The 15,040-nt window shown below is 37.1% G+C and overlaps 1 protein-coding gene across 2 annotated transcripts; it reads right to left on the bottom strand.

Annotated features, from left to right (window-relative positions):
* Positions 1 to 370: 370 nt before the first annotated feature.
* LOC143857071 (chaperone protein ClpB2, chloroplastic-like) lies at positions 371 to 13,261 on the bottom strand. 2 transcript variants are annotated; one of them, XM_077367351.1, is made up of 10 exons: positions 13,149 to 13,261; positions 12,392 to 12,610; positions 11,460 to 11,531; positions 11,092 to 11,329; positions 9,269 to 9,464; positions 9,065 to 9,119; positions 4,621 to 4,771; positions 3,268 to 3,863; positions 1,653 to 2,564; positions 371 to 1,001 (listed from the first exon to the last, which is right to left on the bottom strand). In XM_077367351.1, the coding sequence occupies exons 2-10, from the start codon at positions 12,584 to 12,586 to the stop codon at positions 681 to 683; spliced, it is 2,736 nt and encodes a 911-aa protein (XP_077223466.1). In that variant the 5' UTR covers positions 12,587 to 12,610; positions 13,149 to 13,261; the 3' UTR covers positions 371 to 680. The 2 variants fall into 2 exon arrangements, with proteins under 2 accessions (XP_077223466.1, XP_077223461.1); XM_077367346.1 differs by lacking the exon at positions 11,460 to 11,531 and having other exon boundaries at positions 13,149 to 13,168.
* Positions 13,262 to 15,040: the final 1,779 nt, after the last annotated feature.

The following is a 15,040-nucleotide window of genomic DNA, read 5'->3' as shown; positions in this document are numbered from 1 at the left end:
GACTAGGTTTATGTTGTATAACCTTCGGCCGTGCTTTTACTATATTTTCATTGTATAGATTGAAAAAACCAGAAAACTCGTGCTTTGGAAAGCAGAAAATGAGAAGCATTAAAGATTATAGAGTAACAGATCATTTCATGGTTCAGTGTGCATAACCACTTAATCAGAGAAAATAGAATCACTCAAATAAGAGAAGCTAATATATGAAGATTGGATCTCAGTACAGCTTCTTGTGTAGAAAAAAAAAAATTCCACATTTCAAACTGATTCAAGAGCAAAAAAGATATAGAATGCAAAGATGATGAAAAGTAATTACTGTGAAGCCCTCACAGTGTTCTCTAACTACTTTAATTTCTCTTTCTCAACAGAACTCTCTAAACTGAAATTCTTGCCGCAGTTGGGGTTGTTTACGACAACAATTTTTCTACTAATCAAATCTCAATAACAATCAGCTGAGAAGAATCAATACACAGTGAAAGAACGTGTTGACGACTTGATTCGTATATAGATCTACTTTCCGTCATTTTCTACTGAATAAGGCGGAAACATTTCTACACAGATTTCAGATTTGATAAGACAAAAGAACAAGATATTGTATACAAAGATGTGACAGTAATTTCTATGAGGTGGATACCTTTTATCAGAGATTTATATGTGGCCTATGATGGAAAATAATAAGATCAGCAACTCTCTGAGAAGGCTCTCTGATCTTCTCCAGCTGAAACTGAATTCAGCTTCTTGAAGGCCAGCTTTTGTTGGGGGAGTTGACCATTGGAGAACGCAGTGACCTCCGTGTCTATGATGATGGTGTCCTCGTCCTTGAACTCTCCTCTCAAAATACCCTTGGCCAACTCGTTCTCAATGTGCTGTTGGATCGCACGTTTTACAGGCCTCGCACCAAAGTTGGGGTCATATCCAAGGCTACCCAGCAACTCAATCGCAGCTTCGCTCACCTGAATTACGATCTTCCGGTCACTGATTCTCTTCTGTACTCGTTGCAACTGGAACACAGAATACAAGCATATGGTAAATCAAAAGCATATCAGCCTAGAGGTGCAAAAAAATCCAAAAATAATAAATTGCTAGTAATTAAAAGATTTAAAATATGGGATTTGCTAGGGACTTTCGCAGAAAGGCATTTCTCGTCTGGCTGTTCATGAGAGAGCAGCCACCTCAGATGAAGTAAATGAATAAGACAAAACTTGCTGAAAAGTAGCCTGTGTGGCTGCTCTCTCATGCAACAGCCAGCCGCGAAATGCCTTCCTGTTAAGGTCCCTGGCAAATCCCTTGAAATATAGGTTGAAATTACAAGACCCATAAAATCCAAACAGAAACATCAAACAATATCAAGAAAATCAAAAGCTTCTAAATATAAGCTTGATTGAAGACGTAGAATAATGAAAATTCAGCATAAGTCAAGTTCTGAAATATATGCTGAAAATCTGAATACTCCAACGAAATCATACAAAAGAACGATAAACTGCTGGAAGAAAAAAAAAAGATATACTGAAACCTAAGATTTTTTTTTCATATAGAGGTGTCAAGTGCAAAGTCTGGAAATTGATTAGAAAAACTGCTCCGAGATGCACATTTTGACACAAAATAAATCTTTAAAGTTCTAAAAAAATGTTTGCAAGGAAGGATCACCATACCTGTAACCCCACAATACTATTTATCTGCTCACGGTCCAGAGGCTGGAATACTATGTACTCGTCAACACGATTCATAAACTCGGGACGAAAGATAGATCTCGCAGCATTCATCACCCTTTGCTTAATGGTTTCATAACCCGAATCCTTGGACTCAACTTCGGTATTGAGTATGTACTCTGAACCTACGTTAGATGTCATGATAATGACAGTGTTGGTAAAGCTCACAGTGCGACCCTGCGAGTCAGTCACCCTACCATTGTCCAAAACCTGAAGTAAAACATTGAAGACATCCGAATGAGCTTTCTCAATCTCATCAAACAAGATAACAGCATATGGCCTCCTGCAAACCGTCTCTGTTAGCTGCCCGCCTTCTTCATAGCCAGGTGGTGCTCCTATCAATCTGGAGACTGAATGTTTTTCCATGTACTCACTCATATCAATCCGTACTGGAGCTTCTTCAGTGTTAAACAAGTATGAGGCAAGTGCTTTGGCTAGCTCTGTTTTGCCAACTCCAGTGGGACCCATGAACATGAAACTTGCAATAGGGCGGTGAGGATCTGAAAGACCAACCCGAGACCGTTGGATGGCCTCGGCTACGGATTTCACAGCTGGGTCTTGACCCACAACACGTCTATGGAGTTCATCCTCCAAATTTAACAGTTTTTCTCTCTCAGACTGTTGAAGCTTGGAAATGGGAATACCTGTCCATTTGCTGACTATTTCAGCAATGTCGGACTCAGTTACCTCTTCCCTTAGCATGGACTTCCTAGAATTTTGATATTCATCTGACTCCTTTTCTGCAACTTCTAGTTGGCATTGCAAAGACATAATACTCCCATACTTCAATTCAGCTACACAATTAAGGTCATAGTCACGTTCCGCCTGTTGAATCTCTAGATTTACCCTGTCAATCTACACCAGGAAAAGCCCAGTCAATAAAGTGGACAATTAACATTCAATTTCAGTAATTAGAAACCTAATGGAGTACCTAAAAGCCAGCGGAGACTTGGGTTGGGTTAAACAAGATTTGCATTGAGATAAACGGAGCTCGATTTCCATAAAACCCAAAAAAAAAAAAAAGCTCAATTAGTTCGAATTTTCAAAATTTTTGTTACACCGAAACCTCTTTACTGAGTAACTAGAGAGAAAAAAAAACCCCTCAATTAAATATTAAATACTACCATTCAAAAAAAATATTAAATACTAAACTCAACTGAATACTGCAAAAACAAACTTGCTAGAGACTCAAAACTAGAAAAAATCAGACAAGCTTTTCATACTTGCATAACTCATCACTCAAAAGAGTTTTGAGTCAAACCTGTACTCAGGCCTTCAAAGTACGAATCATTTCAGGTTTACAAACCTTTTCTAAAAATTTTATCCACAAAGAAGGTTATGAAGTTATGAACTGGGGGTGGAACCTGGGTCAGGTCGGATTGAGCTTTTGCTAGAAAATGAATTGGAATCACCCCAAACCCGGCCCAATTTTATGGTAAAAACTCAACCGAATTCCTAAAAATGGACCCGAGTTGCACCCCTGTTATGAACTAATGAATATATTTTTAATCTGAACAAGCTCAAGAATACTAAAGCAAGACACAGAAGAGAAGGATACCTCTTCCTTGATGGACTGAATGCGGGTCATTACAGATTTCTCATGCTCCCACTGCTCAGTTAGCTCTGCTTGCTTTTCTTTTAATAGAGACAGCTCTGCCTCAATGCGACTCAACCTATCTTTGGAGGCTCTGTCAGTATCATTAGTAAGAGAAAGACGCTCCATCTCTAGTTTCAAAACAGAGCGGTCGATTTCATCGAGAGCGGTTGGCTTTGAAGTGATCTCCATTTTCAGTTTGGCAGCTGCCTCGTCAACTAGATCAATAGCTGCAACAAATATAGATGTGTTACAACTTGGCAAAAAGCGTCCACTAATGTAACGATCCGAAAGAACTGCAGCTGCTACAAGTGCACTGTCAGAAATGCGGACTCCATGGTGTAACTCATATCTTTCACGCAATCCACGTAGTATAGAGATTGTATCTTCCACAGAAGGTTGATCAACAAAAACTTGCTGGAAACGTCGCTCCAGGGCTGGGTCTTTCTCAATATATTTGCGGTACTCATCAAGGGTTGTTGCTCCAATACATCTCAACTCTCCACGACCGAGCATTGGCTTCAACAGATTCCCCGCATCCACGGCACCATTAGTAGCACCTGCAATAAAAAATTAAGAACACATTAATCAGAATTTCATTCTACTTAAAAGATTCAGAGAAATCACATTCAAGACTGTGTTGCTGTCATTGTCACAAATACTTGTCTCAGGAATTTCCTCGGGATATTTAAAAAAAAAAAACTATTATGTTTGGGTTTATATCAGGAAAAAAGTAGAAAAATATTTAAATATAGAAAAACATTAAATTTAAGAACAAAGGACAACAAATAATATCGTGAATTTATTGCAATATTTTTGTGATATTTTTGTAGTAAAATTAAAGGCATATGAAGATATCTCGATTTTAAAAAAAAAAAAAACTAGGGAAAATATCTCCAGTTTGTTGTTTTATCAAAAAATTGCAAAAAAAAAGAAAAAACATGATATTTAAAAAAAAAAAGTCAGAGATATTTGTACTATGGTTGATGTTTAAGGAATCAAGACATAGATGCACTTAAGACATGTAACACGTGTCATTTGAGACCTAACATAAGAAGAAAATTCACAGAGAAGCATCTGTCGGAAGAATTCCATCTACTCAAGTCCAAGCTGAGCCTTTTTTTCTTTTCTTTTTTAATGTTAAAGTCCAAGCTGAGCCTTGAGTGATAACTTTTTAATCATAAAATGATTATATAACTATGATGGATGAAATTGTACAAAATGAAAGAGGGAAAGAGCCATCAGCAAGCATGTCAAAGAACCTCAAGAATTATGACATTGAAAAACTAGATAACCATGCATGCTAACTATAGTGACCTGCCCCGACAACAGTGTGGATCTCATCAATGAAGAGGATTATTTGTCCATCTGATTCAGTCACTTCTTTCAGTACAGCTTTCAGTCTATCCTCGAATTCTCCCCTAAATTTCGCTCCAGCAATGAGTGCGCCCATATCAAGAGAAATCAACTGCAAAAAGAAAGCTAACAAGATAAGGATTTAAATTAAATCAATTGTAGGTATTAATTAAAGCATCCTGCACTAATAAGAATTCAAACATACTCAACAGATTTCAAAGGTAAATAAGGTCATTTCAAGAAATATTGGTACCACAATAACTTGACAGAGAAAATTGTCAGCTTCAACATTAAAAAACTCAAGCTCAAGTGGGAAATTGGTTTTTCTGCTTCCGAGTTTGACTGGGCCAAGTTAGTCAGAAGAAACTTTATCATTTATACACCCAATGGACCACTAAAATGATTGATTCAGCCAATTTTTGAAGACATATTTCGGACTTACACAGCCCGGCCAGACTTAGCCCAGCTGGCCTAGTTTTGAATAGACCAGTAAGTTTATGAACATAGTCGGCCAAATAAATAACAGAAAGAAAAAATGAATATTGTTATTAAAGATTAATCAGCTCAGCAATCAATCGTTCATGATTTTAAATCATAGAAATGCCACAAGTAGATTAAAATGACACCATCACAAGCCATAACAAGTAAAGAGGAGAAATGTAAAACAATAACATGACTAGATATCCAAGACAACTGAATGTGAAGAGTTCCACAAGCCGTTTGAAAAGTCAACTAAGATGTCATATCATGTCAGACTTGCATCCCATCCAATCCAGTCAGACAAACTGATTCTCCAGTCATAAATTTTCACGAGGTAGTACATGATTTATAAAGTAGGAATTGTAATTTTAAAAAAAATAGGAATCCAGATGGTCACAAAGAAATGCTAATTTCTAAGTTCTTAGCCAAATGACAAGCACGACCAAGAGTGGAATAAGCAACCATGGATGGTACAGCCCGCCTTAGCACCAACGCTTGGAGGGCAGTTAGTAATCAACCATGCTTCAGAATGAGTTGCCATTATGGCACTCATGAAAATGAGTACCCAGAATCCCTGATTGGACCAAGTAACTTGGACACAGACAGACATGTGCATGTCGACAGGGTGTTAGGGTGTCAGAGATGGCAAACAGAACAGAATGAAATTTAGGCATTAAAATCGAAAAATAAGGAAAATGGAAAGAACATCTAACATGAGATTTTCCCCTCTTTTGAATGATAGAGCATAATAATCAAATATATGTCTAAAGCATGCCAGGCCATCATACATTTGATGTTGATACTTGAACATGTCAGCATGCAAGGTTATAAATTTCGGTTTCGGTTTCGGTTGTGGCGGAAACGGAAACGTTTCGATTTGGGTGGAAATCCTGTAAAATGAAGGAAATGTATAAAAAAAATACGCAAATGATAGAATTTAAAGATGAAACTTCAGGAAAGGCTAGAGTAAGCAGAAATACGCACTTAGAAATCATTATATAAGCAAGACGACCATCCATAATGGTTTAAAAACATCAAACACCTAATGACATGCACTGTCGCGCATGTCAAACAATTTAGTACTTGTCAAATTTCACTTGTAATTCATATAAAAATTTATAAATAATGCATGTACCACATTTTGCATTCACTACTTATAAATATAATTATATAATACATACTAATATCATATATACCTATTACACTTACGATTTTGGTTTATGTGTTTCGGTCATTTCGGTTTCAGTGGGGATGGAAGCGGAAACATTTTGGTAATTTTGTGTCGGTTTCGGTGGAAATTTAAAAGCATTTTGGCTCAAGGGTGTCAAGGAGCTGACTTGACTAATCGTGCCAAAAGTGACCTTGTAATTGCCAGGATGGGTCAGGCTCGAGCTGATTCATCTTTCTTTTTTTAATCAAAAGGTCGTAACCAACTTTCTTTTTTTATTTAGATTGGGCATAAAGAACTTCTACCCACTAACACCTAACATCACCCCAGCCTTGCTGCAGCCCTGAATTACATTAAACCCTGCAACTATACAGCTGTCAAGAACCTGTGAAACTTTGCCTGTTCCACCCAAAAATCCTGCAAACTAACCCAGCAGCCAAACTGAACCTGCGTTCCTTCCGAAAACCCTACGAAAGATCAGCTTGAACTAAAACCCTTTAATCCTATTGCCCCGCACAGAACCCTATCTTTTCCCTATCTGAAACCTGCAACAAACCTGAAACCATATCCCATGCCCATCGTAAGCTTCTACTGGTTCAAGAAAACAAGTCTACTACCTGTTGCTCATTTGAAACACGCCCAGTACCTCACCTGCACCTCGTAAACTTCCACCAGTTTCGTTATTGACCCCTCCTGCAACCAACAAACGCTGGTAGAGTGCATCTTTGTGGACTGTCCAGTTCTTAACACTAGCTACCATTTAACCTGTAACCCGTAAACACTTTATAAACCCTACATAATTCCTTAAGTTATTACTTTTTTGAACCAGCAACCTCGCTGTTAACTTACATGCCCCTACAGTTCATATTATTTGACTGTAGAACATCCATGTTACACAGATTCTTCTAAATGGGTGAGTACCATTATTGGATGTGTCGGATTCCAATGCTTCGGGATTCACTGTGATACTTCTAGATCTCTTTTATCTGTTTTTCTCTAAATACTCCCACCACAACTTTACAATTACCGCATGTTTTGATGTTCATCCATCCTGATAGTAATTTTTTTATATGGAAATAAAACATTATATTTACTAAACCTATTAAAAATTTCTTGTTATATTTCTTTATATTAATTGTTATTATCAGAATTTTATGTAAAAAAATTAAAATTTGATAATTGATTAAAATATTCTGGTGAATCAGCGAATTATTCTTTTTTGAGGTTTGCTGAATCCGACACCCGATACCCATGTTAGATTCCTACACTCGTACCCTAGCTCTTAATAGTCCATGCACATACCAGTTTTCTCCTATATACCCCCCAATCATCCCACTAAACATAAATCAGTCCTTTAAACCGTGTTACAGAATTTTCCTATGTCCGTTACCAGGCCCCATCAGTCCCTTCAGTAACCATATCCAGCCCCTGAAAGCCATTTACAATCCTCAACTGTGAATTGTTCATTTCCCAATCCTTTACGTCTAGTCCTCTTTTACACCCAAAACCCTTCGCAAGCCTATTATTCTTAACTAGAAATTATTCTTTAGTTTTGGATTGATCCTATTCCCCTAAAAACTGCCTGGTCGTCCATAACAGTTCACCTACCACCAATCACAAACCGTCATAACAATCATTGACTTTTCATAACCCAGTTTGCTCAAACCTACTTCCCTAATCCTTTTGATTAATCTGAGTCTATCAGTTGGCTGTCTTACGTCAATGGCGCCCTAAGTGACAATTTGAGCAACTGTAAATGAAGGTCCTTATCAACTCGTTCCAATAATTCTTGCACATTGTAGAAACTGGTTCTTTTAGTTGGAACTAAAAGTTGAAAATGCTGAACAGGCATCTGTGCGCTGAACAAAATTACATAAGCATCTCAGTCCTTTTTTGTAAGGAAAGTTACGACGGACAATGACTACATTAAGGATGACAAGGAAGCAACACATAAGAATACTAATTTAGCTTTCTTCTATATTAGGAGTTATATATTAGGTTTTTTTTTAAATGAAGAGTGATATAATAGAAACATAATGATTCCCAGTTATCAACTAACCACGACTGAGTAAATCCCTTAAAGCTAGATATAGAAATTAGTGTTCTAAAACGTGCTGCCTGACTCTGCCGAGTTGACTCGGTATGGTCAGGCTTCGAGTGGTGAGTCCAACCTCTTACTTCTTAAATAGTTAGCAAAACATGATTTTGTTAGATTTTCTTTGAAAAATAAATGGTCAATTTTCATCAGTAAACTCAGGCTCCGAGTGGTGAGTCCAACCTCTTATTTCATAAATAGTTAGCAATTTAACATAACATGATTGAGTCAGATTTTCTTCGAAAAATAAATTGTCATTTTTATTGACTGTGCTTGACCAAAAAAGAAAACAATTATTTCTGAGTTGGCAGGAGGAGTCAACGTGCACATATTGCGGCCTAGGGATCACCAGGCAGCTCTTTCGCTCTATAGCGATTCGAGGGAATAGAACAATTCTTCTTGGAGGAGATTTTTGTTTGGTCAGAATACTGGTTTTTTGAACTTTCCAAATGTAACTCCTACAACTTAGCAGTATCTATATGCAAAAACGTAGACTTATGCTACTGCTCATAAAGTTCCATTCCTTCACCGACACATGTAAAGCAACTAAAGCAAAACACATTATTTTTTAGGTGCCTGAGTTTCTGCCGTCGAAAACTGCGATTACCGAGTTTTAAACAGTTACTCATTGGTAAGATCTTTCAAGATGAAAAATTGCACACCTTGCGGTTCATCAGAGCTTGAGGCACATCCCCTTGCACTATTCTCTGGGCAAGCCTGTTGAGAAGGTAAAGATTATATGAGCGTCTATTGCAAGAGAATGGCTTCCTAGGTCGTAACTTCAGGAAACCAAACAATTTTTTTCTACTTATCATTCATGGGATCTGTTACATCAAAAAGAATTCAACAGGCATAACAGCCCTTACCCTTCAGAAATTGCAGTTTTACCAACACCTGGTTCACCAATCAGTACCGGATTGTTCTTTGTTCTCCTTGAAAGAATCTGTATGCATCTATGAATTTCATCATCCCTTCCTATAACTGGGTCGAGCTTCCCTTCCCGTGCCATAGCCGTCAAATCCTTGCCATATTTATCTAAGGCCTCATACTTCCCCTCGGGGTCTGTAACATATTCAAAAGGTGAGACATCAAAAATAACCTTCCAGTTTAAAATTAAAAAATCTTAAGCGTGCAATCACAACATAAACAAGAAGTTCAAAAATGCAAAAGGAACTGGTTTCAGTATATGACAGCAACTACAGCATTACACTTAATCTAACTCATGGTCACCGAAAACCTTCAAGCCAGATAGGAAGCTTGCTTCCCCAGAAGCTCGCTTCGGAAGTTAAGTTCTTCTCGTTTCCCAAATTTAGGGGAAATTTGTTTCTCACACACTTCCTACATGTTTCCTCTTAATTAAGAGTGTGCCTCCAATTAGGTCATTATTTTTTTTTCTTACAAGATTATTTTCATCATCCCGTCCAATCAGAAAGACCGTAGCCATTATCTAACTCAAGGGAGTATACAACCAATATGGAGTATTTGGCACTAGATCCAATAAGTGTGCATTTGGCACTAGATACAATAAGTGTGTATACCACCATACCATGTTCTTATTTTATTTTATTTTATTTTTATATTAACATGCAAAAGATCATAGAAGATCCAATAAGTGTGTAAGTGGAACTAGATCCATGCATCTACAATGTATACAACCAACCGATGAAAGCCTAATATTTACTAGAAAATCCAATATTTTTTTTTGAAGAAATTTTTTTTCTTGGATCATAAAAAAACATATTAAAGAGAAAAGGAAAGAACAGTGACCCCCGTGTCCGAGAAGGTCAAGAATGGGGGCACAGAACAAGAGAATATACACAAAAAAATTTAAAATAAGAAAAAAAAAACCCTCAAGGGGAAAGGAAATCAAAGAATTGAAGAGCCTCCCTAACAACACCATCCCTTGCTAGTCTATCGGCCTCTTGAGTAAGCCGGCCTTCTAACATGGTGGAAGGCTATGAAAGATCCCTCCACACGATCTTGGATCTCATCAAACGAATGCGTGGACCTCCATGTGATCGAGTGACTTCCCTCCAACCATCTAATGACACTGATTGAGTCACCCTCAACTATGAGACTATCAAATATGCTCCACTCTAAACTCCTCAACCCATGATGAGCTGCTCTAACTTCCTCTTCATTATAGTCTACTAACCCAATAGGCCTCGAAAAGGCCCATGATGGTGTACCATTCTCGTCCCTTAGTAAACCACCAATACCCGCCAGCCCAGGAGAACCTAAGCTGGATCCGTCGAAGTTAAACTTTCTCCAACCCGGACACGGAGGCGCCCATTCTAGGGATGGGCTCTAAATATGCTCACTACCATTGCAGATTTCTCTCCAGCGGAAAATCCACTAAGTATGTTAAAATTAAATAATTTTCAAATGCATACAACATGTTTTACTTCTTTTCAATTATACCCTATTTCCAGTATTTTTTGGCTCTAGGGGCTAACCAGACAAGTCTATTCAGCCGAGTTCTAAGCTGATCAGCAAGATTTCCAGCATTAGAACTTCCAGATACAATAAAATGCTTATAACTTTGAAACCCATCAATAATCACAGACACCTATGCCTATAGAGGGGAAAAAAAGACTCTAGAAATTGGTTAATGTATAGAATGACATGGTGAGCTGTAGGAGCAATGGCAACCAAAGGGTGGAGGTGGAACAAGGAAAGATGTTATCACCTTGGTCAATAACTTTCTGAGATCCCCTTATGGCTTGTATGGCAGATGTCAGGGTCTTGAGAGAAATTTGAAAATCCTTAAATAGCTGTTTTCCAAATCGAGTATCTTGTGTGAAAGCAAGTACTAAGTGTTCAACTGAAACGAAAGAGTCGCCATATTCTTTCATGTAGTCCCTGGCTCGCTGAATTAGAGCTTCCAACTCCCGTCCTAACATGGAACCAGAAGATTCACCTAGAACCTGTGATCAATTGCCAAATAATGTAAGTCAAAAGTGGGGGACAGTAGAAAGTATTGTAGACAGAGAGTGAAAACAAAGGACTGCAAAATAAATTTAAAATATAACATCAAGGAAAAATTGTGGACCCAACTCCAACTAGTAGTTCTTTCATGAAGTCCCTGGCTCGCTGGATGAGAGTGGAACCAGAAGATTCACCTAGAACCTGTGATCAATTGCCAAATATGTAAGTCAAAAGTGGGGGACAGTAGAAAGTATTGTAGACAGAGAGTTAAAACAAAGGACTCCGAAATAAATTTAAAATATAACATTAAAGGAAAATTTGTGGACCTAACTAAAAATAGTAGTTCTACTCTGAACATTGAATGAATAACAAGTCAAATAAACAAAGCTTCGTTATCCTCAAGAAAATCAAACAAGATATGATACACCCACATTATAGCTTCTAAAGTTTTCAAGAAGCTTTAATTGACAGAATTGGAAGATGGAGGCAGAACCAAATGTTGTGGGACCTAACTATACTCCAATCAAGAAAGGAAAGGACAAGAGAATGTAAAGACAAGGAACATATAACAATTAATCATTGTAGAGAAGATTCGAGTAGATCATGCTTGGCACTAAGAACATTCAGCAAAGTCAAGCAACATTGGAAATATACACTATTAATCAGGATCCTTTTGAGGTTAGATAAGCAAGCATCAAACATCATGCATTATACCATGCAACTTAAACAATCGACTGATCAATACCATAAATCAGTGCAGAACACAGTATTAGGATTTAGGATAAAAGCATTTTGATCATAGGATCAAAATAAAGTGGTATAAGCAATATACATATGATAAATACAAGCCAAGGTCAAAACCCAAATCTAAGAAAGTTAAACTGTTCTCAGATGCAATCCACGTTCTTATAGTATAACACTCTGCCTCGAGGTCAGTCCAATAAATAATTAGATAGAGAGGCCCTACAACAAATAACTTGTCTTATCCACATGATGAAAGTATGAATTGACAAGAGCCTAGATCCTATAAAAACATAGAACACAAAAACAGTAGAAATTACCTTCGGTTGCCGCTGAATATACTTATCAGTAGCTTCGAGGAGACGGGTATTATCAACTCCTGCCTTGCAAAAGATGCGCCGAGCAAGCCCATTCTTCTGTTCCAGCAGTGCTTTCATCAAATGCTCCACCCCCGCTATCTGATGCATGCTCTCTTTTGCCACTTTCATAGATGAAACAACCGCTTGCCAAGCCATCACTGTGACTTCTTGTTGAGTAATCTATCATGAAATCCAAACCCAAATCAACGCTGTGAAATCTCATCAAGTTCGAACAATCGTATACTTAACAAGTTTCAAAAACTGTGAAATTTCACCAAACTCGTATAGGATATGCAGAATTTCTCATATTTGATGACGAAAAACAGCCTAAAGATTAATCATAAACATCAAATAAATAAATAAAATATGTGATTTCAGTAAAATCCATCCACTGTCTTTTATCCCTCAATTCCATGTAAATTCTTGAGTAATCTATCATGAAATTCAAATCCTAATCAACGCCATGAAATCTTATATATTTAGACCAAATTATACTTTTTTTAAATGGCATTAGACCAAATTATACTTAACAAAAAAAAAAGAAAAAAAGACAGGACTGAATAAAACCATTGAAAAATTCAAAAATTGCGAAATTTCAGAAAACTCGTACAGGATATCCAGAATTTCTCTTTCCTGATGACGAAATACAGCCAATACATTAATCATAAAAACATAATAAAGCGTGAAAATTCAAAGATTAAGGAGAAAATTAGAGTACCCTTCCATCCTTCTGAGCTTCGCATCGAATAATGACCGATCGCGAACTCTTTCCTAATCTCTCTACACTTCTCGTCCAAAAAAGATCGTTCTTGTTTAAAGATTGTAACGATTTTAGGGTTTTGCAGTCCAATGTGAGGCCGAGCGAGAGGTGAGAGACAGCTAAAAGTGAGCTTTTACTGTGATTTATCAACAGCGGAAGACGAAAATGGAGTCCTGCGGCGTCCATTGACGGAATCCGGCGAGAATTACTTTTTTGAGGGTTCTTAGGGTTTTTTTTTTTTTGAGATATTTCCTTTCCGAAGAAGGAAAAATAAAGAGAGAGAGGCGGGAAGAGAAATCCTCGGAGGTTGTTAGTAAGAAAAAACGAATGAGGTGGGACCCAATGACCAATTTCTGGAGATCATTGATCGTGCGGTTTAAAGATTTTCTAGACGTATATAAAATGGGAATTGCTAGTGTCCATCGCAAAAGGGTTTTCGTGGCTGGTCTGTCGCACATAAGACCAGCCACTTCGTTAATTGAGACAACAGCTTTTGTCTTCATTCACGAGGTGGCTGGTCTCACGTGTTACAGACCAGCCGCGAGAAGCCTTTTACGATGGACGCTAGCAATTCCCATATTACTAGATTGCCTAATAAGATTACGAAGGCACAACCTATCTATGTTATGGCCCAACGAACCAATGGTGAGGGATATATGCTAGAGAGACTTGGTGAGATTAATATGATGAGTGATCTACCATACCCCATACCACATGTATGTTATGCCATACCCATAGTTTGCAAAAATGTATGATGGCAAAAAAAATGCACTTTCAGACCAAAATGTGGTTTAAAATGTCTATGGGTAAAAAAAGGTCTAAAAATGTTGGAAAAAACCGAGAAGTGAGAGAGAGAGAGAGAGAGAGAGAGAGATTAATATGATGAGTGAAAAATATTTCTTACTATGCCAGCTTGAGAAAAGAGGTAATTAAAATTAAAAATGACAGAAGTGAAAACATGAAAATAGAGAAACCAATTAAAATTAAAAGCTGAAAAATTGAAGGAAGATTTTTCAAAATTTTATTTTCAAAATAACATTAATACTTAAATTTTTTTATACATATTCTCTATTAATCAGTGTTTTTAAAGTTTTTGAAGAAAACGGGGTTTAATTTATTTTTTTTCCAAAGCGACATCCTTTAAGGTATGAAATCACAATAAAATGTGAAGTTTTGCTACCTAAAGTTTATCATTAAAATCTTAACAATGTTTGTTTGAATAATGAGCTCTATATATACAGAGAGGAAAGTGTCTCTAGTCTGCCGACCAGAGATCATTCTCTAGTCTGCCGACCAAAAACACATGGGTCCCACCTTATTTGTGGTGATCTAAAGCATTCATCTGATAGGCCCTATCGTAGAAAGGGTGTCCACAAAAAATCAGCTTCATAGGATCATCTTAAACCCTTCAATTTGTGGAGCTGATATGATTTTAATGAGAAACTTTAGGTAGCAAAACTTAATATTTTAATGATAAACTTTAGGTAACAAAAAATCCTGGCCGCTATATATTCCCACCCTCTTTTATTCATCTTTTCTCTAAAACAAAGGAAAAGACAGTTAAAAGAAGTACAAATGCAGCCAATTTCAGGAAAAAACAAGAACGAGAGGAGTAGAAATGCTAAAAAGGAAGTAGAATTATTATTTCTCATATATATATATTTTGTGTGTGCTCTTTTTCTAATTTTCATTTACAATTTCCAAGTTACTCCCCGTAGCCGATAAGCAAAGTGCTCTCTAATCATTTTGACCTCTAGTGATAACATTTCCAATTTTTCAGCCAAAGCTTTGTCAATTAGGGGATGGTAAAGAGCCTGAGTTTTCTTCACCATATTGTTCATCATCTCATA

The sequence above is a fragment of the Tasmannia lanceolata genome, unplaced genomic scaffold (assembly GCF_043159265.1).
Source record: "Tasmannia lanceolata isolate RefF3 unplaced genomic scaffold, GAP_Taslan_0.1 ptg000003l, whole genome shotgun sequence".
Classification (NCBI taxonomy): Eukaryota; Viridiplantae; Streptophyta; class Magnoliopsida; order Canellales; family Winteraceae; genus Tasmannia; species Tasmannia lanceolata.
This window is presented reverse-complemented; position numbering and strand designations above follow the sequence as displayed.

Excerpts from the sequence above, each read along its gene's own strand:
- LOC143857071 (XM_077367351.1), bottom strand. The coding sequence starts at position 12,586 with ATGGCTTGGCAAGCGGTTGTTTCATCTATGAAAGTGGCAAAAGAGAGC. Across the intron at positions 11,532-12,391 it reads ATATTCAGCGGCAACCGAAG|GTTCTAGGTGAATCTTCTGG; the intron begins GTAATTTCTACT and ends AATTGATCACAG. Across the intron at positions 9,465-11,091 it reads TCAGAAAGTTATTGACCAAG|ACCCCGAGGGGAAGTATGAG; the intron begins GTGATAACATCT and ends AATATGTTACAG.